The sequence below is a fragment of the Pristiophorus japonicus genome, chromosome 7 (assembly GCF_044704955.1).
Source record: "Pristiophorus japonicus isolate sPriJap1 chromosome 7, sPriJap1.hap1, whole genome shotgun sequence".
NCBI lineage: Eukaryota > Metazoa > Chordata > Chondrichthyes > Pristiophoridae > Pristiophorus > Pristiophorus japonicus.
The window spans coordinates 112904727-112931302 of NC_091983.1; the positions used below are offsets into that span (position 1 = coordinate 112904727).

At 42.7% G+C, this 26576-nt stretch overlaps 1 protein-coding gene across 4 annotated transcripts in view; it reads left to right on the forward strand.

Moving 5' to 3' along the window:
• Positions 1 to 26576, forward strand: part of epb41l2 (erythrocyte membrane protein band 4.1 like 2) — a 255078-nt gene that overhangs the window by 157504 nt on the left and 70998 nt on the right. For all 4 annotated transcript variants that reach the window (XM_070885256.1, XM_070885257.1, XM_070885258.1 and 1 more), the window contains 4 exons: positions 8393 to 8435; positions 9286 to 9361; positions 13176 to 13394; positions 23928 to 24015. In XM_070885256.1, the coding sequence (XP_070741357.1) occupies positions 8393 to 8435; positions 9286 to 9361; positions 13176 to 13394; positions 23928 to 24015 (426 nt within the window). The remainder of the gene's footprint in view (positions 1 to 8392; positions 8436 to 9285; positions 9362 to 13175; positions 13395 to 23927; positions 24016 to 26576) is intronic.

The following is a 26576-nucleotide window of genomic DNA, read 5'->3' on the forward strand; positions in this document are numbered from 1 at the left end:
TGCGAGTGATATAGACAGACATTTTTATTCTTAGTTGCAGGTTTTGTGGGAGGGAATTGGAAATGATTGTAATATTTTTTTTAACGCAGCTGATCTTTGCATTAAAGTAATGGGCCAGGACAGATTTTGCTTCAGTACATTTTAACTAATATCAAGCAATTATTTTCCTTGGTCTCCGTTTTGTTTTCATTTAAAAAAAAACACATCTCCAGAAAGAATGGAAGTCTGACACACAAACCTTGTATATTTGTAAAGTTTATTATTGCATCACATCACCATGGCTGCTAATGGCCTGGCTTGAGTTGGGAGGAATTTAAAAGCTGATTTGAACTCTATGAACCTGGTTATCAGGGCAGTCATTCATCAGAGGACAAGCATAGAGCAAACATGTGATGAGAATTGAGAAGTTAGATTATTCTGTTGAACATTATAAGAGATCTCTCACTTTTACAAAGTATCTCCAGCACAGAAACAAACCATTCAGAAACAGATCCACACAAACCTCCACCCTCCCTTCATCTAACCCCATCAACTTACACTTCTTCCTTTCTCCTGTGTATCTAGCTTCCCCTTAAATGCATATTATGCTATTTGCCTCAACTACTCCTTGTACTGAGTTTCACATTCTAACCACTCTGTGGGTAAAGCAGTTTCTCCTGAATTCCTTGTGGATTTATTAGTGTCTTTTGTATTCATGGCCCCAAGTTTTGGTCTTGCCCGCAAATAGAAGCAACATCTCTAGGTCTACTCTACCAAACACTTTCATAATCTTAAAGACCTACCAGGTCACCCTTCAGTCTTCTCTTTTCTAGAGAAAAGAGCCCCAGCCTATTCAATCTTTCCTGATGGGTATATCCTCTCAGTTCTGGTACCATTCTAGTAAATCTTTTTTGCACCTTCTCCAGTGACTTTGTTGTTTTTTATACAATAAAGACCAGAACTCTGCATAGTACTCCCAGGTGTGCTCTAACCAAGGTTCTATATAACATAACTTCTCTGCTTTTCAATTCTATCCATCTAGAAATGAACCCCAGTGCTTTAATGGCCTAATTAACCTGCGTTGCGACTTTGTGATTTGTGTATCTGTACCCCAGATCCCTCTGTTCCTCTATCTCATTCAGACACACATTCCAAGGACTATGACCTCTTATTCTTCCCACCAAAGTATACCACTTCACACTTACCTATGTTGAAGATCTATTGCTAATTATATGCCCATTCTGCAAGTTTATTAATGTTTTCCTTTATTTGTCGCATTCCTCCTTTATTAACTATACCCCCAATTTGGTGCCATCATCCCCAAATTTTGAAATTGTACTTCCCATTCCCATGTCATTTCTGGAGATGGTGAACAACAATGGTCCCAGCACCAATCCTTGTGGAACACCACTTTCTACCATTTGCCAATCTGAGTAACTATCTTTAACCCCTCCGTTCTGTCTTGTAGCTGGCTTGCTATTCATTCTGCTGCTTGCACCTTGGCTCCTCATGTTCTGACCTTGTCATGAGCAATGTCCCCCATAAGCAGCACTACTTCCTGCACGACCTGCCTCCATCAGTGCGCGGCCCATTCAAATTTTAGCGCATGCGCGGTATCTACAATAGAAAAGCTGGTGAATGCTTGAGCAGGTTCTTACAGATGATTGTGTAGCTTCGCAGGAACATTGGTCATGAGTCTACTATGCAGTACCATATCAAAGGCTTTATTGAAATCCAAATATATTATGCCGACTGCATTACCCTTTCTGTTACTTCAAAGAATTCAATATGGTTGGTCAAACATGATCTTTCCTTTTATTAATCCATGTTTATTATATTTTCAGTTTCTAGATGTTCTGTTACATCTTTTGAGTAAGGATTCCATCATCTTTCTTATCTCTGTCATTAAGCTAATTGGTCGATCTCCATTTTTATTTATAGGAATCACATTAACTGTCTGCCAATTATTCCCTGTTCTAATACATTTTGTGTGTGTGTGTGTGTAATAGTACCTCTGCTATCTCTAACTTTTAATATGCGTGGATGCAATCCATGCAGACCAGGGGTTTATCCCCTCCAAGTTTGCTTAGTTTATCAATTATCTCCCCACCTTCTATCTTGTGGTTTTTATACTTTTTTTGTTATCTTTTTCTGATGTTAGTCTCCCTGCTAAATACCAAGGCAATATTCCCAAATGGATTTTTCTTTTGTTGTTTGTTACTGTAGCATACATTATTATTTCTTTTTTCCTTGATTTAATTTCGTAGTTTCTTTGGCCCCAAGTTTCCACATGATTTGCTCCTGATTTTTAGGAGCATCTGGTGTAGAATGGAGCATCTTAGAAATCGGAATTCTCGTCATTTAGTTTGCTCCAGTTCTAGTCAGTTAGAACAGTTTCACTTTGGAACAGAATTTTTTTTCAAAAGGGGGCTTGTCCTGCCACTTACGCCTGTTTTCAAAGTTTCGTCAGTGAAAACTTACTCCAAACTAACTTAGAATGGAGTAAGTGAAGATTTTTGTACGCTCGAAAAAACCTTGTCTACACTTTAGAAAATCAGGCGTAGGTTACAAATCAGGCGTAGGGAATGGTGGGGGCGGGGGGGGTTTAAAGGGAAGTTTACAAACATTAAACACTTCAGTTTTACAAATAAAGAGCCATCATCAATAATAAATGATAAATACATCAATAAATCAATCAAAAAAAATTAATAAGAAATATATATTTTTTAATCAATAAATAAAACATTTTCTACTTACCGACTGCAGCACCGGGAGCCCTCCAACAGCGTGCTGGGATGCCCCCCCTCCCCTCCCCAGTGTGTCTCTGTCAGTGTCTTTATCTCTCTGTCTGTCTGTGTGTCTCTCATTCTCTGTCAGTGTCTGTGTTTCTGACAGCGAGAGGAGAGGGGGGGAGCAGAGGGAGGGAAGGGGGAGGGATGGGGAGAAGGGGAGGGGAAAGGAGATAAGGGGGGGAGGAGGAGGGGGAGGGAGGTTGAACGGGCTGGGCCCGAGACTTCGGGCAGGGCCCGTCCCCAGCACCAGATTTACAGGTAGGTGGCGTCGGGTCGGGTCTGGGGGGTGGTGGGAGGGAGTTCGGTTCGGGTCGGGGAGAGGGAGGTCAGGTCGGATCCAGTCCGGGGGCGGTGGGGAGCGGGAGTCGGGTCGGGTCCAGTCGGGGGGTGGAGGGGGGCGGGAGTCGAGTCGGGTCGGGTGGAAGCTGGAGCTGGCCGTGGGAGGAACCTTATTCACGCAGCCCCAGTGAGGCCATTGGGCCAGGGCTAGGGGCTGCGTGCTTCGGCCCCTCCCACACAGTTTCGGGCGCCTGGAGCTACTATACTTGCGTGCCCACTGTAGCGCGCATGTGCAGAGGTCCCGGCACTGTTTTCAGCGCAGGAACCTGGCTCTGCCCCCTACAGCTCCTGCTGCGCTGCGCCGAGGGCCAGAGGACCTGCAGGGAGGTGGAGAATACGGAGGTTTTTTTTTTAGGCGCACTTTGTGGCGCGAAAAACGGGCGTCCAGGTCGGGACTGCGCCGTTCTAGGCGCGGCTCGAAACTTGGGCCCATAGTCTTAATTTTTTTTTTGACTTCTTTCCTCACCTTTTTGTATTCCCTCTTGTCATTCTCTCCATTGTTGTCTATGCACTTAGCGAATGCCTTTTTCTTTAGTTTCAATTTTGCCCTTATTTCCTTATTCATCCATGGTGTCATTACTGGCAAGTTTGATCTTGCTTTTCAGTGAGATATATTTCTCCTGGGCTCTATTGATCACCCTTTTGCTGTTCTATCTGACAAATGGAAATGTATAAAAACTTCTGCATTCAGCACCCTGCTTTGTCAACCACTTGCTCCATGGTGCTGTGGCATTACCATAAACTTGTTGTAGCCCCCCCCCCCCCCAAACCCACCGATTGAGTGGACTCTATTATGGAGCCGATTGTATGTGATCGGGAAAAGAGCAGACTTGAGGGGCTGAATGGGATCTGCATTCTTTTCTTTCTGCTCTTGATGCCTTTTTGAACTTGATTGCATCAGTCATTTTTGTAATTGTTGGGAGGATGGAGCTATTTTGCAGTTGGATTAATTGAAGAGAATTCTACTAAAACACTTATTTTAAGCAGTCTTCAGAATAAAATAGATTGGAAAAGTGTATTAAAATTAGGAAGAAGTATTTTTCAAGCGAGTAATTCTTTATCTTAAATTTCTCTAAACAAGTGTCCACTTTTTCAGCAAAGTTTATAGAGCATGTAATGTTTCCAAAGTTTGCTATTTTTGGTGTCTGGAGGGGAAGAGAGGAGGTGGTGAAAACTGGACACTTGTTCAGAGGACTTTAAGATAGAAAAAAAATCCTAATTTTTCTTAGATTTAGTTGTTTTTGGACTCCTGTGATTCACTTTTTTAAAAACCTTTTTGAGCATGCATGTTAACAGAATTAAACAGTGGGATTGGAGAGTAGAAGTCGTGAGTGTAGGAGCTGGGAAGAGTCAAAGAATCAAAAAGATTGAAGTCCTATCTTGAAAAGATTGCATGAATATACAGTGAAAACATTGAGGTCTTCCATTGTATGTCGCACATTCTTTGTGTCGGACTATTCAACCAGTGTGTCGTAAACTGTAAAATTCAACAAATGCATTATTGAAAGATTTACAGTACTTTCAGTCATGTTTAATGACAAAGGTTAATTACATAGAATTTTACAGCCCAGAAACAGCCATTCGGCCTGCTGGCAGGGTCAATGGAGGAGTTTATGCTCCACATGAGCCTCCTCCCAACCTACTTCATCGCGCCCTATCCTTCTATTCTGTTCTCCCGCATGTACTTACCTAGCTTCTCTTTAAATGTACGTGATTAGCTTCAACCACTTGATGTGGTCGCAAGTTCCACATTCTAACCACTCTCTGGGTAAAGAAGTTTCTCCTGAATTCCGTTTGTGATATTTATATTTCTGCATGTAGTTCTTCCAAACTTGGTGGATAGTCTGATGTGATTCAATAATAAATTACATCTACGAGTCTGATAATACTGCAGTTTTCTATTTTTTCAGATTCTGCATTGATAGAAAACTTGAAAGCGCCAAACAAAATTGCACGTAACTTGATTTTAAACAACCTCAATATCAGCAACTGACAAATTTTATCACGGCCTATTTCAAAATCATAAAGAAAAATGCATACTGGCTATTTTCTTATGGTGTGACTTCAAAAATATGCTATCCTGAATTGTGGGCGTTACAAGAATTTGCTATATAGTTCAAAAGTATTTGTCTTCCTTGCACTAATTCCTAATCTATGGAAACTATTGTTATTCCTTCTTGGCACAAATAGGATCTGTTTTTTTTTATGCTTTCTCCCCTGCTGTGCCTGTTGATGCCTCCATGTTCAAATGCTACAAGTCTTTGACCTCCAGTCTGTGCTTCGCTGAATGCTTAATGATTTATTCCCATCCTTGCTCAGTTATCATTGCCAACCATTTATCTGCCAGCTGTTCTTCTCCATTGCAGCTGGATAGTTTGTGAGCTGCATACCAAGCACCCTTAAGTCATTTCATAAGGCTGGTCTCTTAGAGGCAGCAGTGTTGCGAATTGTTCTGTCTTGGCTGGGTAAGGGATAAGCCATTTAGGACCGAGATGAGGAGAAACTTCTTCATCCAGAGAGTGATGAACCTGTGGAATTCTCAACCACAAAAAGTTGTTGAGGCCAATTCACTAAATATATTCAAAAAGGAGTTAGATGTAGTCCTTACTACTAGGGGGATCAAGGGGTATGGCGAGAAAGCAGGAATGGGGTACTGAAGTTGCATGTTCAGCCATGAACTCATTGAATGGCTGTGCAGGCTCAAAGGGCCGAATGGCCTACTCCTGCACCTATTTTCTATATTTCTATTTTTCTATGTTGGCTGATGTACCTGCTAATTAGTGTTAAGATTTTGTCAGGTATAGGGATTAAACAAGCAGGAAAGTGTTGGGTATGATGGAAATTGCTTAATCCAAATCCGTTGACAGAAAATATTTATACAGAATTTTTATGTTGGAAAAATTAATACCCAACATATTAGCACAGGTTGAACCTCCCTTATCTGGGACTTACTTATCCGGTACCACCCCTTGTTTGGCACCATTCCCGGCTATTCCGACATGAACAAATTGAAGTCCTTCCCCGCTGCCGGCTCCCATAATTGCTTGCCTGATTCCGTGATCCACCGCCTCCCCTCCCCCCGCCTCCCCACGATCTCTGCTGCACAACCAGCCCCGATAAGCCCCTTGCTCAGTACCTGTACCATCCAATTTAACGTGACCTCCCCATGTCCGGCAAAATCCCTTATCCGGCACAGGCCAAGTCCCGAGAGTGCCGGATAAGAGAGGTGCAACCTGTACTAACTGTTCATCTTGCCCCTCTCTGATTTGCCACTAAAGGCCATGCATATTTTCACCCTATGCCTTTAGAAATGGTGAGAATTTTCACTTGGGGTGGGGAGTGTGGTGGTTGTGTAACTGACTAAAATGAATAGATCAATGTTTGTATATATCGGGCCCGATTTTCAGCAGGTTTGTGACCAGGTTTTTGCCGCGGTAAAAGCCCGGCTGGGATCCTTGGGTACCTGTTTGCAGCGGCGCTTCCAAGTACTGCCAGGGAGAGGTGTGCCGACGTGCAATGACATGGATTGCATTTCCATCGGACTCTCAGCACACTCCCGACCTGTACGCCGCGCCCAGAATAGCGACGGGTCAAACCTGTCGGTGCAGCCCTGCCAGCAGCGGTAAGTATGAAAACCTGCAAAAACAATTAAGTTAAAGTTTTTATTAATTTTTTTTTTGAGATTCGATAAATAAGGGTCTTCTAAATATTTTTGGAAGATTTTTTGGAATTTTTTTGTTTTTGTTTTTCCTGCCTCCCCAAGGCCTCTTGCGCAGCACTCCTGACCCCGGACTAAAGTTGCCAAAACTCGCGGTTTGCGCCGCGAATGCTTGTGCAATGCCTCCCTTACCAATGTGCCCCTGGCGCAAAGGCCGACAAACGGTAGCGCAGCAAAAACGGTAAATTTCACGTATCGCTACCATTTTCGCCGAAAAATCATGAAACCCGAAAATCCGGCCCATCTTTTTTTCCACAAACACTTGTCACTGGAAATAAGAGACTTTTTTTTAGGTTTGTCACAAATAAGTATACTTTAATAACCCATTATACAGCAGCTTTGAATTACTGTATTAATTTTATTTGGTACAAGGCATTTTGGGAGTTTTCAAGTCCACATTTAGATTTTGTTCTGAGCACCGTATGTTCCATGAACAGAGATCTTGGAGTAGAGTTTCCGCTAGAAATATCAGTGGAATCTGCCGAACCAGCACACAAGATCAGGGAATTTTAAACGTAAATGCACAAAACCGCTTGCGTTGTGGTTTCTGCGATCTTTTACATTGGTTCAAAATTCAATTTGACCAGATCAGGCTCTGCCCATAAGTACCATGCCCCTAGGTCGAAATTGTAAAATTCTGCCAATTGTGCTGGTTCAGGAGGGTTCTTCAAATTGTGTACGTTTTTTTGAGTGCACAGGCACTAGTAGGCACATTTTAAGTTTTCACACATCAAATAATATTTCATTTTTTGAGAAACTGACTTGTGTACACCAATTAATCTATTAAATGGTTCTGCATAGTTTTTTTTTCTAGTCAGTCAGATTACTTATGGGTGAAGGACATGAAAAATGCTTATTTTTGCTGATAAACCCATTCTCAGTTGTACTAATAAAACCATACCAGGTTATCACTCTTAAATACATCAACAAATTTATTGGAAAGAGGAAAAAAAGCTATTGTGTTCTATTCCGCTGACCCATTGCGCTGGATCATGGAAGATTTTATGTTTGTGATTATGCAAATGAATTTTAGCAGAATCTTGAACTGTAATCTAACCCAGCGTATTTTGGCCACAATTTCCTGATTGCATCCGAAATGGAAACTCTATCCCCTTGTTTTTTAAAACCATTTGGTGGCAGAAAGAAAATAATGCAGTATTGCCACTGGGACTTCAGTGAAACATAATGGGTGTGTGAAATTTGAACATTGAAAAATGAACTACTGTGTAATTACCGATTTTTGTGAAATCCTGGATCAAGTCTGGAGAAAATCTTTCACTGATGGTAGTGGTGGAACTAATTTGAATTGATAAATGCAATGCAAAAAAAGTACATTGCACCATTTGAAGTGCATTGGCTTAAGTGCGACAAATAACCAGAGGCGATCCTGGAATATAAAAAAATGGACTGTCAACCGAGTAAACATAAAAATGATGAGATATCCATGTACAGACAAAAGTGCAGAGCTGAGAGTTTCCTGAAAACCCCGCTCCTCTAAATCGAACTGTTATATGAGATTTATTTTTCCATTTGATCAGTTTTCATGCACAACTCTCCTTTTTAGAATTGGTTGGATCCTGCGAAGGACATAAAGAAGCAAATTCGAAGTAAGTGCAGTCAACTGCCAAGGACCATTGAAGATTAATTTAGATGTATATACTATTGATCTGTATGTTGTGTATATAATGTTTCATTATATTGAATTCACTTTGAATAAATTCATAGTTATTTTTTTAAACTCATGCCACTCGAACAGGTGCTTTTGAGTTATACCTGAAGTAGAAAGTAAACTTATCAAATGTCAAATTTGTCTTTCAGAACAGTTACTAATTTTTGTCATGAGCAAAACGAGAATTGCCATTGTAATTACACTATAATACCAGAATTTGTACTTGTAGTTTATCGAGCATTAGCTTTCCATTCATCGAGGCTGACTTCAAATTGCAGTTTCAACTCTCATTCAAATTGGATACCCTGTTTGAAACCATTTGCTGGTTCAAAGGCAGACCAGCAGATGGAATGCCACATGGTGGTAGCACTTTTAGGGAGAGAAAGAAAAGTCTGCGTGGCGATCAAACCTCTCCCTAATCTGTGTCCTGTTGATTTCAAGTAAGGAGATGATTTCATAGTTGGAAGTGGAAGAACCACCATGAACTGCTAGAATCATCCTACTTTTCCTTTTTAAAAGGAAGAAAGTGGAAGTGTGAAAGCATCAAGTGCTTGAAAATTATTGTAACGGAAAAGAATGCTATATATATATATATTATTTGATATTGAGTGCAACATTTTTGTGTTTGATTTTTCTGTTGTTTTTCTTTGCTTAGAAAGTAAGTTAAAACATATCTTACTGAAGCCCTGCAGTGTCTACTGTAGTGACAGAGCAATGCAATCAAAATATTATTTGTACTTCAATTTAATCACAGATCTTTTAAAAATAACAGTTGTATTTTATTGCAGGTTGTCCTTGGCAGTTTTCCTTTAATGTAAAATTCTATCCTCCTGATCCTTCACAGCTGACGGAAGATATCACAAGGTATTAAATGCTTTAAATTAAATGAGAAATTTGATGGTTAACATCTGATATAATGGGTCTGTCAGTTGAGAATGGCAGGACATTTTCATCAGATATTTGAACTGATTATTCATCGTGAGAATATAGGGGAATTAAGCAACGAGTGTAAGGGGGTAACATTTTAAATATAGATAAGTAGAGCTTAAACGTACAGGTAACAGCAGAAATTCAGGCAAACTAAAGCAACATAAGGGATTATTACTATTTTCTATATACACCTGAATGCCAGAAGCATCAGAATATAGTGCTTGAGTTGGACGCATTTGTGCAAATTACAGAAACATGGTTTGCTACTGAAAATGGGAATGAATTCAGTGTGGGTATCTGATGCATCTGAAGGATAAAGATTGGAAATGATAAGCTGCTCGAAGAAAATTTGAAAATTTAAGGAAGGTAAATTGATATGCCAGGGGAAACAGTATCGTCTCAAAAATGAAAGCATTGGGCAGAGGCTGCAGAAGATTCACATGAGGATTTAGATTGATTATGTAATTCAGCTGATACATAGCAAATAACATTTAGCATTAATCAGTGCAAAGGGTCACACATCCATCATCAAATGTGGGCATAAGTATATAAGTCACTACTACAGAAAAGATGTACTTGAATTAGAAACGGTGTAGGAAAGGTTAATCTGAAGTGTGAAGGGGATGAGCTGTGAGGAAAGATTCGAGAATAGTTTAAGATTTGCAATCTAGAAAGGGGGTGCGATGGGGAACCTCATCAACGTATTTAATTATTCATTGGCATAGATAAGGTAAATGCAGACTATTGCTTTAGGTTATGCTGAGAAAATGGAATATTTATACTATTTGAAATGCAGTGAGATGCCATTTTTTTTCAAAAGAGGGATGAGCTTTTTGGCCAAATCATTTTTCATCTGACATTTCTTGGGTTCTGGAGTTGGTTTATGGAGAGAAATTTCCTTTGAATGAATTCACTTTCAGCCCTGGACACTGCTGATGCAGATTTATTTGGTAGTGCTTCCATTGTCAGGCTGCCAAAATTGATTTCATTGAGCAAGTGCAACATATTTGATGTGAATCTATGCTCCGGAATGGATGGTAGGACCTCAGGGACACAATGGGCAAAAACAAAGTACCCTTCTAAGATTTGCAAATCATAGATTTCCAAACTGAGGTGATCCGCAAGGGGGCCCAGGGAATCCAGAAAATCAGCAGATTTATATCTATCATGTACTGGACATGCTGTACGCTGCAAACAATGTTCTGAAAATTCTATATTTTACATTTTCTCATTGTTGATTTTTACATAGAAACATAGAAAATAGATGCAGGAGCAGGCCATTCAGCCCTTCTAGCCTGCACTGCCATTCAATGAGTTCATGGCTGAACATGAAACTTCAGTACCCCCTTCCTGCTTTCTCGCCATACCCCTTGATCCCCCGAGTAGTAAGGACTTCATCTAACTCCCTTTTGAATATATTTAGTGAATTGGCCTCAACTACTTTCTGTGGTAGAGAATTCCACAGGTTCACCACTCTCTGGGTGAAGAAGTTTCTCCTCATCTCGGTCCTAAATGGCTTACCCCTTATACTTAGACTGTGACCCCTGGTTCTGGACTTCCCCAACATTGGGAACATTCTTCCTGCATCTAACCTGTTCAAACTCGTCAGAATTTTAAACGTTTCTATGAGGTCCCCTCTCATTCTTCTGAACTCCAGTGAATACAAGCCCAGTTGATCCAGTCTTTCTTGATAGGTCAGTCCCACCTTCCCGGGAATCAGTCTGGTGAATCTTCGCTGCACTCCCTCAATAGCAAGAATGTCCTTCCTCAAGTTAGGAGACCGAAACTGTACACAATACTCCAGATGTGGCCTCACCAAGGCCCTGTACAACTGTAGCAACACCTCCCTGCCCCTGTACTCAAATTCCCTCGCTATGAAGGCCAACATGCCATTTGCTTTCTTAACCGCCTGCTGTACCTGCATGCCAACCTTCAATGACTGATGTACCATGACACCCAGGTCTCTTTACACCTCCCCTTTTCCTAATCTGTCACCATTCAGATAATAGTCTGTCTCTCTGTTTTTACCACCAAAGTGGATAACCTCACATTTATCCACATTATACTTCATCTGCCATGCATTTGCCCACTCACCTAACCTATCCAAGTCACTCTGCAGCCTCATAGCATCCTCCTCGCAGCTCACACTGCCACCCAACTTAGTGTCATCCGCAAATTTGGAGATACTACATTTAATCCCCTCGTCTAAATCATTAATGTACAGTGTAAACAGCTGGGGCCCCAGCACAGAACCTTGCGGTACCCCACTAGTCACTGCCTGCCATTCTGAAAAGTACCCATTTACTCCTACTCTTTGCTTCCTGTCTGACAACCAGTTCTCAATCCACGTCAGCACACTACCCCCAATCCCATGTGCTTTAACTTTGCACATTAATCTCTTGTGTGGGACCTTGTCGAAAGCCTTCTGAAAGTCCAAATATACCACATCAACTGGTTCTCCCTTGTCCACTTTACTGGAAACGTCCTCAAAAAATTCCAGAAGGTTTGTCAAGCATGATTTCCCTTTCACAAATCCATGCTGACTTGGACCTATCATGTCACCATTTTCCAAATGCACTGGTATGACATCCTTAATAATTGATTCCATCATTTTATCCACTACTGAGGTCAGGCTGACCGGTCTATAATTCCCTGTTTTCTCTCTCCCTCCTTTTTTAAAAAGTGGGGTTACATTGGCTACCCTCCACTCGATAGGAACTGATCCAGAGTCAATGGAATGTTGGAAAATGACTGTCAATGCATCCACTATTTCCAAGGCCACCTCTTTAAGTACTCTGGGATGCAGTCCATCAGACCCTGGGGATTTATCGGCCTTCAATCCCATCAATTTCCCCAACACAATTTCCCGACTAATAAGGATTTCCCTCAGTTCCTCCTCCTTACTAGACCCTCCGACCCCTTTTATATCCAGAAGGTTGTTTGTGTCCTCCTTAGTGAATACCGAACCAAAGTACTTGTTCAATTGGTCTGCCATTTCTTTGTTCCCCGTTATGACTTCCCCTGATTCTGACTGCAGAGGACCTACGTTTGTCTTTACTATTATTTATGTTGCTATGCTTCTGGAAAGATAGCATTGTTTTCTAACTAGCAGTCCATTGCAAGTTAGAACAGGACTTCCTCAGGACTTCCTAAGGACTGTCTATTAGCAGGGAGTCTCCCATATACACAAATTTATCATAAATAATTTAGAAATAAAGTTCAATAAAATAGATTAAATAATGGAGATGAATTGGGAGGGAACCTAAGTGTAATAAAAAAATTCTTTTCAATGAATAAAATAGGGTAATTTTATCAGTATTAAATTTTCTTGAATGAGTTGAACAAAAAGTTGAGACCTGAATTTTGTGTTAGCCCACTTTTGATCTTTAATGTAACAAACATTCACGGTGGTTTAATTTTCAAACTGAATCGCAAATTTGAAATCCACAAAAATATGGCTCACTTTGAAATTGTGTGATTTATTATATTGAAGAAACAAAGCTATTAATAGTGTAGTTTTATGTCTAATAGTTTGATTCAGTATCATGACACCTGGGCTGATGTCTTAATCTGACAGGTTTGAAGAATGACCAAATAGTTAATTTCAGTAACTTGCTGCTTTTGGCAACCCTACTTGTATCATGCAGTAATAATATCAATATAGTGAGAATTTGTTTGTTTATACTGTACTGTAGATGACATTTTTTTTCTCTTTCAAACCTGCTCCCTCCTCTACTATCTCCTGCAGATATTACTTGTGCCTTCAACTTCGTCAAGATATCGTAAGTGGCCATTTGCCATGTTCTTTCGTAACTCATGCCCTTCTTGGTTCTTGCACGTTGCAAGCAGAACTTGGGGACTATGATGCAGATGAACACAAAGCAGGTTATGTCACAGAATTACAGTTTGCTCCAACCCAGACAAAGGAATTGGAGGAGAAAGTCTTTGAACTGCACAAAACACACAGGTAGAAGTTAATGTCATACTTTTTCATAATTTATCATGCATATCTAGTTGTCAAATCTTGTTAAGTAATTAGATACTTGTGGGGAATCATGAGGACATTAGCATGAAAATGAGGGTAGACAGGTTTAGCATAAACTCTCTACTTTTCAATTCTATCCCTGTAGAAATAAATCCTATAATACAGCCTTATTAACCCGCGTCACTACTTTTAGTGATTTAGAAACATAGAAATTAGGTGCAGGAGCAGGCCATTTGGCCCTTCAAGCCTGCACTGCCATTCAATAAGATCATAGCTGATCATTCAACCTCAGTACCCCTTTCCTGCTTTCTCTCCATACCCTTTGATCCCTTTGGCTGTAAGGGCTATATCTAACTCCCTTTTGAATATATCTAACGAACTGGCCTCAACAACTTTCTGCGGTAGCGAATTCCACAGGTTAACCACTCTCTGGGCCCAAGTTTCCACATGATAAAAAATGGGCGCCCCTCCAAGCTGGGCGCTCGTTTTTCGCGCCTAAAACGGCGCCGGAAAAAAAACGAGCGATTCTGGAGCGCTTTGCAGCTCCTTGTCTGCTTGGCGCGGCGCCCAGGGGGGCGGAGCCTACACTCGCGCCGATTTTGTAAGTGGGAGGGGGCGGGTACTATTTAAATTAGTTTTTTTTCCTGCCGGCAACGCTGCACGTGCGCGTTGGAGCGTTCGTGCATGCTCAGTGTGAAAAAAACATTGGCACTCGGCCATTTTTGTAGTTCTTTGTAGCTGTTTAGTTTTTGAACATTTTTTAATAAAAGTACATTGCCATCAGCACAGAGGCTTCTTGTAGCAGTGAGAAGGGTGCAGGAAGCCTCAGAAAGTTGAGGCAGCCGTTTCCCGACGACCTCCCCCTTTTGCCGTCGGGAAATGGCTCCTCAATTTCTGAGGCTTCCTGCAGCCTTCTCTCTTTCCCGCCAGCCGTCTGGAACGGCTCCATTCCCTCCTCCTCCCCCCCGCGTTTGGTCGGCTCTCTCCCTCCCGCGTTCGTCGGCTCCCTTCCCTTCCCTGGTCCCCACCCCCGCGTTCGGTCGGCTCCTTCCTTTCTTCCCCCCCCCCCCCCCCGGCCTGCGTTCGGTCGGCTCCCTCCTTTCCGCCCGCCCGCGTTCGGTCGGCTCCCTCGTTTTGTGAGGCTTGCTGCACCATTCTTCCTGGCTGAAGCACTTTCACACAGGTAGGAAGATGGTTTATTTAATCTTTTCTTTGCTTATAAATGTTTATTCAGGGTTGGATTTATTTGTATAATATTTGTATAAGTATAAATAAGGATTGATTGTAGAATTTAATGAGTCTCCCCCCCCCCCCACCTCGTTCTGGACGCCTGATTTGTAACCTGCGCCTTATTTTTTTAATGTGTAGAACAGGTTTTTTCAGTTCTACAAAAATCTTCATTTGCTCCATTCTACTTTAGTTTGGAGTACATTTTCACTGGAAACTTTGAAATCAGGCGTCAGTGGCCGGACACGCCCCCTTTTGAAGAAAAAATTCTGTTCCAAAGTAGAACTGTTCTACCTGACTCGAACTGCAGAAAAAAAAATGTGGAGAATTGCAAATTCTAAGATAGTCCGTTCTCCACCAGTTGCTCCTAAAAAATCAGGCGCAAATCATGTGGAAACTTGGGCCCTCTGAGTGAAGAAATTTCTCCTCATCTCAGTCCTAAATGGCTTACCCCTTATCCTTAGACTGTGTCCCCTGGTTCTAGACTTCCCCAAAATCGGGAACATTCTTCCTGCATCTAACCTGTCCAGTCCCGTCAGAATTTTATGTTTCTATGAGATCCCCTCTCGTCCTTCTAAACTCCAGTGAATACAGGCCCAGTTGATCCAGTCTCTCCTCATATATGTCAGTCCTGCCATCCCGGGAATCAGTCTGGTGAACCTTCGCTGCACTCCCTCAATAGCAAGAACGTCCATCCTCAGATTAGGAGACCAAAACTGAACACAATATTCCAGGTGAGGCTTCACTTAGGCCCTGTACAACTGCAGTAAGACCTCCCTGCTCCTTTACTCAAATCCCCTAGCTATGAAGGCCAACATACCATTTGCCGCCTTCACTGCCTGCTGTACCTGCATGCCAACTTTCAATGACTGATGTACCATGACACCCAGGTTTCATTGCACCTCCCCTTTTCCTAATCTGCCGTCATTCAGATAATATTCTGCCTTTGTGTTTTTGCCACCAAAGTGGATAACCTCATATTTATCCACATTATACTGCATCTGTCCACTCACCTAACCTGTCCAAGTCACCCTGCAGCCTCTTGGCGTCTTCCTCACAGCTCACACCGCCACCCAGCTTAGCGTCATCTGCAAACTTGGAGATATTACACTCAATTCCTTCATCTAAATCATTAATGTATATTGTAAATGTACAGTGCGGCACCCCACTAGTCACTGCCTGCCATTCTGAAAAGGACCAGTTTATCCCGAGACTCTGCTTCCTGTCTGCCAACCAGTTCTCTATCTACGTCAGTACATTATCCCTAATGCCATGTACTTTAATTTTGGACACCAATCTCTTGTGTGGGACCTTGTCAAAAGCCTTTTGAAAGTCCAAATACACCACATCCACTGGTTCTCCCTTGTCCACTCTACCAGTTACATCCTCAAAAAATTCTAGAAGATTTGTCAAGCATGATTTCCCCTTCATAAATCCATGCTGACTTTTACCGATCCTGCCACTGTTTCCAAATGCGCTGCTATTTCATCTTTAATAATTGATTCCAACATTTTCCCCACTACTGATGTCAGGCTAACCGGTCTATAATTACCCGTTTTCTCTCTCCCTCCTTTTTTAAAAAGTGGTGTTACATTAGCTACCCTCCAGTCCATAGAAACTGATCGAGTCGATAGACTGTTGGAAAATGATCACCAATTCATCCACTATTTCTAGGACCACTTCCTTAAGTACTCTGGGATGCAGACTATCAGGCCCCAGGGATTTATCGGCCTTCAATCCCATCAATTTCCCTAACACAATTTTCCGCCTAATAAGGATTTCCTTCAGTTCCTCCTTCTCACGAGACCCTCGGTCCCCTAGTATTTCCGAAAGGTTATTTGTGTCTTCCTTCGTGAAGACAGAACCAAAGTATTTCTTCAACTGGTCTGCCATTTCTTTGTTCCCCATTATAAATTCACCTGAATCTGACTGCAAGGGACCTACGTTTGTTTTCACTAATCTTTTTCTCTTCACATAACTATAGAAACTTTTGCAATCAGTTTTTATGTTCCCAGCAAGCTTCCTCTCATATTCTATTTTCCCCCTCCTAATTAAACCCTTTGTCCTCCTCTGCTGGATTATAAATTTCTCCCAGTCCTCAGGTTTGCTGCTTTTTCTGGCCAATTTATATGCCTCTTCCTTGGATTTAACACTATCCTTAATTTCCCTTGTTGGCTACGGTTGAGCCACCTTCCTCAATTTTTATTTTTACTCCAGGCAGTGATGTACAATTGTTGATGTTCATCCATGTGATCTTTAAATGTTTGCCATTGCCTATCCACCGTCAACCCTTTAAGTCTCATTTGCCAGTCTATCCTGGCCAATTCATGTCTCATACCATCGAAGTTACGTTTCCTTAAGTTCAGGACCCTAGTCTCTGAATTAACTGTGTCACTCTCCATCTTAATAAAGAATTCTACCATATTATGGTAATTCTTCCCCAAGGGGCCTCGCACAACAAGATTGTTAATTAGTCCTTTCTCATTACACATCACCCAGTCTAGGATGGCCAGCCCTCTAGTTGGTTCCTCGACACATTGGTCTAGAAAACCATCACTAATACACTCCAGGAAATCCTCCTCCACCGCATTGCTACCAATTTGGTTAGCCCAATCAATATGTAGATTAAAGTCTCCCATGATAACTGCTGTACCTTTTATTGCACGCATCCTTAATTTCTTCTTTGATGCTGTCCCCAATCTCACTACTACTGTTTGGTGGTCTGTACACAACTCCCACCAACGTTTTCTGCCCTTTGGTATTCCATAGCTCCACTCATACTGATTCCACATCATCCAAGCTAATGTCCTTCCTTACTATTGCGTTTATTTCCTCTTTAACCAACAATGGCTTTGGAGGGAGGGTGGTGTAGATTTACCGGAATGATACCTGAACTCCAAGCGTTAAATTACAAGGAGAGTTTACGTAAAGTAGAAACATAGAAAATAGGTGCAGGAGCAGGCCATTTGGCCCTTCGAGCCTGCACCGCCATTCAATATGATCATGGCTGATCATTCAATCTCAGTACCCCACCCCAGCCCCCTCTCCATACCCCCTGGACCCTTTAGCCGTAAGGACCACATCTAACTCCCTTTTGAAGATGTCCAACGAACTGGACTCAACAACTTTCTGTGGCAGAGAATTCCACAGGTTCGCAATTCTGAGTGAAAAAGTTTCTCCTCATCTTGGTCCTATCTGGCTTACCCCTTATCCTTCGACTGTGTCCCCTGGTTCTCGACTTCTCCAACATTGGGAACATTCTTCCTGCATCTAACCTGTCCAGTCCCGTAAGAATGTTATATTTCTATGAGATCCCCTCTCATTCTTCTAATTTTCAGGGAGTATTAGCCTAGCCGATTCAGTCTTTTCTCATATGCCAGTCCTGCCATCCCGGCAATCAGTCTGGTGAACCTTCGCTGCACTCCCTCAATAGCAAGCACGTCCTTCCTCAGATTAGGAGATCAAAACTGTACACAATACTCAAGGTGTGGTCTCACCAAGGCCCTGTACAACTGCAGCAAGACCTCTCTGCTCCTATACTCAAATCCCCTCTCTCTGAAGGCCAACATGACATTTGTTTTCTTTACTGCCTGCTGTACCTGCATGCCTACCTTCAAGGACTGATGTACCATGATACCCAGGTCTCGTTGCACCTCCCCTTTTACTAATCTGTCACCATTCAGAAAATCTGTTTTCCTGTTTTTGCCACCAAAATGGATAACCTCACATTTATCCACATTATACTGCCTCTGCCATGCATTTGCCCATTCACCGAACCTGTCCAAGTCACCCTGCAGCCTCTTAGCATCCTCCTCGCAGCTCGCATTGCCATCCAGCTTAGTGTCATTTGCAAACTTGGAGATATTACATTCAATTCCTTTGTCTAAATCATTAATGTATATTGTAAATTGCTGGGGTCCCAGCACTGAACCCTGCGGCACCCCACTAGTCGCTGCCTGCCATTCTGAAAAGGGCCTGTTTATTCCCACTCTTTGCTTCCTGTCTGCCAACCATTTCTCTCTCCACATCAATACATTGCCCCCAATACCATGTGCCTTAATTTTGCGCACTAATCTCTTGTGTGGGACCTTGTCAAAAGCCTTTTGAAAGTCCAAATACACCACATTACTGGTTCTCCCTTATGCACTCTACTAGTTACATCCTCAAAAAATTCTAGAAGATTTGTCGAGCATAATTTATTTCCCTTTCATAAATCCATGCTGACTTGGACCAATCCAGTCACTGCTTTCCAAATGCACTGCTATTGCATCTTTAATTGACTCCAGCATTTTCCCCACCACCGATGTCAGGCTAACCGGTCTATAATTCCCTGTTTTCTCTCTCCCTCCTTTTTTTAAAAGTGGGGTTACATTAGCTACCCTCCAATCCATAGGAACTGATCCAGAGTCCATGGAATGTTGGAAAATGACCATCAATGCATCTACTATTTCTAGGGCCACTTCCTTAAGTACTCTGGGATGCAGACTATCGGGCCCTGAGGATTTATCAGCCTTCACTCCCTTCCATTTCCCTAACACCATTTCCTGACTAATAAGGATTTCCCTCAGTTTCCCCTTCTTGCTAGACCCTCGGTTTGTGTTCGCTAGAATTTAGAAGGTTATGGGGTGATTTGATCAAAGATTTCAAGATATTAAGGAGAACAGAGATACTATTTCCACTGGTTGGGGAATCTAGGACTGGGAGGCATTGTCTAAAAATTAGAGCAAGACCATTCAGGGGCTGAAATTAGGAAACACCGCTGCACACAAAGGGCAGTCGAAGTTTGAAACTCTCTTCCATAAATAGCTCATGTTCCTATGTTATTCAGCCAGGGGTCCAACCCTGGTTCAACGAGGAGAGTAGAAGAACATGCCAGGAGCAACACCAGGCGTATGTAAAAATGAAGCGCCAAACTGGTGAAGCTACAACACAGGACTACATACATGCTAAACAGCATGCTATAGACAGAGCTCAGCGATCCCACATCCAACAGATCCGATTGAAGCTCTGCAGTCCTGCCACATCAAAAACTACTACTTGTATTTCTATACCAGTGGTGCATGGTAGTGGACAATTAAACACGGGAGGTGGAGGCTCCATAAATATCCCCATCCTCAATGATGGCGGAGACCAGCAGGTGAGTGCAAAAGACAAGGCTTGAAGCGTTTGCAACTATCTTCAGCCAGATGTGCCGAGTGAATGAGAAACCAGTCTTTAACCAACTCGATTCACTCCATGTGATATCAAGAAAGGGCTGAGCTCACTGGAAACAGAACAGACTTTGAGCCCCAACAACATCCCGGCTGTAGTGATGAAGACTTATGCTCCAGACTTAGCCGTGCTTCTAGCCAAGCTGTTCCAGTACAGCTACACACTGGCATCTACCTGACAATGTTGAGAAGTGCCTAGGTAAGCACCTGTCCATTAAAAAGTGTGACAAATCGAATCCGGCCAATTACCATCAGTCGACAATCAATCGTCAGCAAAGTGATGGAAGGTGTCGTCAACAATGCTTTAAGTGGCACTTACTCTCCAATAACTTTCTCACCAATGTTCAGTTTGGGTTCTGTCAAGACCGCTTGGCCTTGGTCCAAACCTGGACAAAAGACCTGAATTCCAGAGGTGAGGTGAGGTGAGAGTGACTGCCCTTGACATCAAGACAGCATTTAAGCAAATGTGGCATCAAGGAGCCCTAAAAATTTGAAGTTGAATGGTGGGAAACGCTCCACTGGCTGGAGTCAAAGCTAGCACAAAGGAAGATGGTTGTTGGAGGCCAATCATCTCAGCCCCAGGATATCACTGCAAGAGTTCCGCAGGGCAGTGACCGAGACCCAACTATCTTCAGCTGCTTCACGAATGACCCTTCCATCATGGGGTCAGAAGTGGGGAAGGTCGCTAATGATTGCAGTGTTGAGTTCTATTCGCAATTCCTCAGATACTGCAGCATGCAGAAAGACCTGGACGACATTCAGGCTTGGGCTGATAAGTGGCAAGTAACATTTGTGCCACACGAATGCCAGGCAATGACTATCTTCGAGAGAGTCTAACCACCGCCACTTGACATTCAACGGCATCACCATGGCCGAATCGCCCAGCATCAACATCCTGGGGTGGGGGGAGGGTCACCATTGACTAGAAACTTTAACTGGACCAGACACCCACATCCTGTGGCGACAAGAGCTTGTCAGATGCTGTGTATTCCGCAGGAAGTTTCTCACCTCCCGACTCCCCAAAGTCTTTCACCATCTGCAAGGCACAATTCAGGAGTGTGATGGAATACTCTCCACTTGCCTGGATGATTGTCTGGATGAGAGCAGCTCCAACTGCATTCCAGGAGCTCGACCTCATCCAGGACAAAGCCACCCACTTGATTGGCACCCTTCGTGCGCTCCCCCACCATCACCACTAGCGCATCGTGGCTACAGTGTGTACTATCTACAAGATGCACTGTAACAACTTGCCAAGGCTTCTTCAACAGCTCCTCCCAAACCCATGACTTCTGCCACCAAGAAGGGTAAGGACGGCAGATGCATGGGAACACCATCACCTGCAAGTTGCCCTCTAAGTCACAGACTTGGAAATATATCGTTGTTCCTTCATCGTCGCTGAGTGTAAAACCTGGAACACCCTCCCTCGCAGCATTATGGGAGCACCTTCACCAAATGGACTGCAACGGTTCAAGAAGGCGGCTCACCACCTTCTTCAGGGTAATTGGGGATGGGCAATAAATGTTGGCCTTGCCAGTAATGCCCACATCCCATGAACGAATAAGAAAAAATAAATTTGCACCATATATGGTGTCATTTTCTTCTTTGGCTGTTTTTCCCGTTATATGCAGCAGAAAGTTGTTACCTTCTAAACCAAGAAATGTTTGAAATCAATTATCAATTCTGTAAAGGTTCAAAATCTCATCCTACAATCTTCCTCATATGAAGTGTTCTCCTTGAGTTTTTCCTCTGCATTCTGAGTTGCAAAGCTTTTTGTCATTTCTTGGAAGCTGTTATGTATTGGCCAACTTTGGTCATTGTGAGACTGAGAAGTGAATGTTTGCATTCACTTCTCTGGTCTGGGATAATGGTAGGAGTGCTAGAATTTGCCTCTGAAGTTTAGGGAGTGGGAAAAAAATCCTCTTTGGTTCCTGCTCCTGAACATTTATGAGTCGACTCTCCTGGAAGTGTGCTCATAGATATCAGATGAAGACAGGAATGGACTTCATTTGTGATGAAGTGTTCTCCTTGAGTTTTTCCTCTGCATTCTGAGTTGCAAAGCTTTTTGTCATTTCTTGGAAGCTGTTATGTATTGGCCAACTTTGGTCATTGTGAGACTGAGAAGTGAATGTTTGCAGGCTATTCAATCACAGGAAGCATCACAAATGAAGTCCATTTATTTTATATGGTTTGGCTGTTTACTGCCTTATCCAGCTGAACCATTGGAGGATCCTAATCCCAATTTTACAATTGAAGTAAACTGTGATGGATTATTCCTCGTGATTATTTTTATCACATTATTAGGTGATTTTTGTGAAGTGTAAAATTTGTTCTAAACTCTACACAAAGTCCTGGGGTTACCAACTTGTTGACAGGAAGGTGGTCTTGGCTGAAGGGATCTTCAAACTTGATTTATTTCAAGCACAAAGCAACCTTGAGATCAAAACAGGTGTAGTCGTTCATTTGTTGTATGGCAGAATCAAGTGTGAGAAGAAATATTCTTGGCACTGTTAGATTAAAAATAGATCCATTTTCAGTGTTAAGAGAAAGGGCAGCATTCTCCATGTTCCACAGAATTTCGTTCAGGATTGTCACCGATTAGCCCTGGAGCAGGAGTAGGCCTTATGGCCCCTCGAGCCTGCTCTGCCATTCAATAAGAGTATGGCTGATCTTCACTTTCCCGCCCAATCTCGTATCCCTTGATTCCCCTAGACTCCAAAAATCAATCTATCTCTGCGTTCAATATACTTAATGATTCTAAAGATTCACAACCCTCTGAAGAAATTCATCCTCATCTCAGTCTTAATGGCCGACTCATAATCCTGAGATTATGGCCCCTAGTTCTAGACTCTCCAGTCAGGGGAAACAACCTCTCAGCATCTGCCCTGTCAATCCCCCTCAGAATCTTATATATTTCAATGAGATCACCTCTCATTCTATTAAACCCTGGAGATTATAAATCTTTTCCAGTTTGGCAAGTCCTTAATATATATTCAAGAAAAGCAGTGGTCCTGAGGGACACCACTGTATACCTTCCTCCAGTCCGATAAACAACCGTTCACCACCACTGTTCCCTGTCACTTAACCAATTTTGTATCCATGCTGCCACTGTCCCTTTTATTCCATGGGTTTCAACTTTGTTGGCAAGCCTATTATGTGGCACTTTATCAAATGTCTTTTGGAAGTCCATGTACGCCACATCAACCGCATTGCCCTCATCAACCTTCTGTTACCTCATCAAAAAACTCAATCAAGTTAGTTTAACACGATTTGCCTTTAACAAATCCGTGCTGGCTTTCCTTAATTAATCTACCGCTATCTAAGTGACTGTTCATTTTGTCCCTGATTTACTGTTTCTAAAAGCTTCCCACTATGGAGGTTAAACTGACTGGCCTGCAGTTGCTGGGTTTATCTTTTCACCCTTCTTTGAACAAGGGTGTAACATTTGCCTCCAGTCCTCTGGCACCAGCCCCATATCCAAATAATGGCCAGTGCTTCTGCAATTTCCACCTTTACTTCCCTCTGCATCCTCGGATGCATCCCATTTGGTCCTGGTGACTTATCTACTTAAAGCACAGCCAGGCTTTCTAGACCCTCCCCACAATTGCTGTTAAACTGCCAGGTTTATATGCTATGTGGAAGATGTACATAGTGAAGAATAAATGCAAATGTCCCATCTGGTAAAGTAAGCTTGTAATTTTTTTTTAAGTGTCGACATATGTGGCAAAACATTAATTAAACTTGTGCTGAACACAAATGATTGAAAATTTATCTCTGTTGTGTATCTTAATTCTGAATGATCAAGTTTAGGACTGTTTTGTAATGTATTTTTACTCACTCAGGCTTACATTGCCTAAATTATTATCAGAGATTACAGCACAGAAAGAGGCCATTGCACGTACACTGTTACTAGCTCTTGAAGTAGAATAATCTACTCTAATCCCATTATTAAAAGCGTGCTGCAAATAATTTATGGGAAATTATTTCAGCTGCTTAATTAGTTAAGTTTTTTTTTAAAGAGAGCTGGCTACATAATCTTGTCCTGATACTTTTACATTTAACTTCTTTGTTTCTATACCAGGGGTCTAACTCCAGCTCAGGCTGATGCTCAATTTCTGGAAAATGCCAAGATGCTTTCCATGTATGGTGTAGACTTGCACCATGCTAAGGTAATTGTTTCCCAGTTTCTGAATTCAAGTTAAAGGTTATTCTGCAGATCATATTTCTGATAATAAAAATGCTAGAATATTCAATGTTAAGCATTCCATTTTTTTTTAAATGCATGTTTTTCATACATTATCTTGCATCTACCATCAATCATTTGCAATTCTAGCCTTAATGCATGCAAAAAGAAGCATTGGAGTTGTGTGCTGTAGGTAACAATTTGGAGCAATAGGGCTCATTTTTGCCAAGCCCGTTTTCTGGCATATTACCAGAGTTACGCTGGGTTTTTAGGTCCAGAAATGCGCCAAAAAAAAATGCCCAAGCTTTCCCCGATCTTTATACTGCAATCCGGAGCCGTGCAGCATGGCCAGTCGCCTCTGAGGGTGGAGTCTGCTGTCTGCCGAAAAATGCAGCCAGGCCTTCTGCGCATGCGTGGGGAAAAAAACTTGCGTTTTTGACGTCGCTGCAATGGACTTGCATGCGCAGTACAGCTCTGAGTTGGCAATCGGCCATTTTTAAAGAGCCAGTTGTGTGTGTGACAGAAGGAGTGCTGTGTGTGTGTTAAAACATTGAAAAATTACAGCTGCATGCAAAAGGAGAGCATTTGAAAATCATGACTGGGAGGTTGGTGCCAGGTTCAATTGGGATGGGGAGCTTACAAACGGTAACCGCTAAAGGCATCGACACAAATGCCTGTGCCTGTGTGTCTCTGATCAGATTTGCCAGAGAAATCGCATATTCAGCTACCAGAACAGGATGCACTGTGCATGTTCCCGCACCACAACATTTGGGCTCAAGATGGCGAATGCCCGTTCCGATGCTTGAATCAGACCACTGCTAGACAAAAGACAGGTGGACGTCTCGGACTCACAGCAGAGCGTTCATACCAAAGGTCAGGCTAGAAGAAACTGGAGCCGTGCCGAAAAAGCTCTCTTGACTCGTTATTGGATGTCCATCTGCCCACCGGGGGTTGTGGGGCAGAATGGGACGAACTTCAGAGCCTGTGCACTAGCCTGAGCTGGCCCAACCAGGGCCCTCCCACGTCGGACACCAGTTGTCAAATCAAATCAGTGGATACCAAGCACAACGCAGGGGAACTTGGTGAGAAAACTGCGTGCGCTTAATACTCAGTAAAACAGATTTCCCTGACCTAACAGGGACACGTCTGTGACAGACAGCGTTGTGAAAGACTTAGCCGTTGGAAACTAGCCTGTTGTCTGTCCTGAGCCGAGCTTGACTGAGGGGGCTCAGAGTACGATTTCAGCAAAACACCAAAGAGTTTGAAAAGAGCACCAAAAAATTGTTCTAAGCCTCACATAATTTGGTGACTTCCAAGTGCTCTTTCAAAAGATCTCTTTCCTGAGATTGAGCACCTTTCAGCAAAGGGCCATTTCTCGGGTGTTTTCAAAGTGTACTCGCTGTTGGAAAAATGTCCTGAAAATCGTGTTCCTGAAAGTCTCCGGGCACTCCGCCAACCGCCAAGGACAAATGACAAGTGTCAAGTCGGCGGGACATCGGCCCACCTCCGTCCGACCATGAGCATCTACATCCCCGCAACGGGGGCTTTTTTATTTCTCCATCCAGACTTCCGACTGTTGCCAAGTTGCAACTCATTAACCACTACTCGGGCATACTTGCCAGTAAATGCAAGTGGCCACTTTGTCTGGCCAAGTCGCTTGCCCAAGCGGGAAACCTTCAACCGCAGGCTCGGTAAGGCGGCAGAATCCGACCACATCGGACTTCCAGAAATGGGGTTTTGACTCTCCTGGCTATGGCTAGCCTAAACCTTCAGCTCTGGTCGCCTCTGTCTTTCCAGCGACTTGTGGTTAATGATTTATCCAGCCTGGCCAAAAGGCTTGCTGGTCAGTCTGCACCCTTCTCTGCCGACCCTCTCCGGGCCCCGAGTGAGTGCCTTCCCGGTCCGCTCCACTTCCCACCCCTAACCCAGGCCAAATGGCCCTGATTTACTTACCTGCGCCGATTTCTTTAATCTCCGCAAGGGTTTTCTCGAGAGGCCACAAACGCTGGGCGAAGCAAATGGAGTAACTATCAGCTGGCCAAAGTTCACTAAATGGCCAGAATTGGCATAGGTGGCTGGTTACACCCCCTTTTGGATGAAAAAAAACTTAGCTTAAAAAAAATAACTAAATGAGTTACGCTGGTGCAAATTGATTGGGGAAACTATGGATTTTAAGTTGGGCCAGAAAAAGCAGCCTGCTCCAAAAAACAGCGCAAATCACTGGGGAAAATTGAGCCCATTGTATTTTGTGTAATGTGAAATAGCACCCACTGTGGGAATCGAATGAAATTGCTGTGTTCCATCAATAAGGTCTATTCTGTATTGTACTGCAGGTTTGAGGTAGTAATTTTTGTCTGCTCGCAATCTTTTGGAGATTAATCATTATATTTGAAATACTTTTGGGGACAAAGAACATGAGCGGCGTACACTAAATTGCGAAGAATACCATTCACAAGACTTGCATTTAAAACATTACAATAGTAAATTGAGTGAGGGGAAAAAGTGGGATGTTTTGTATAAAAGAACATCCTTTAATTAACACAATTT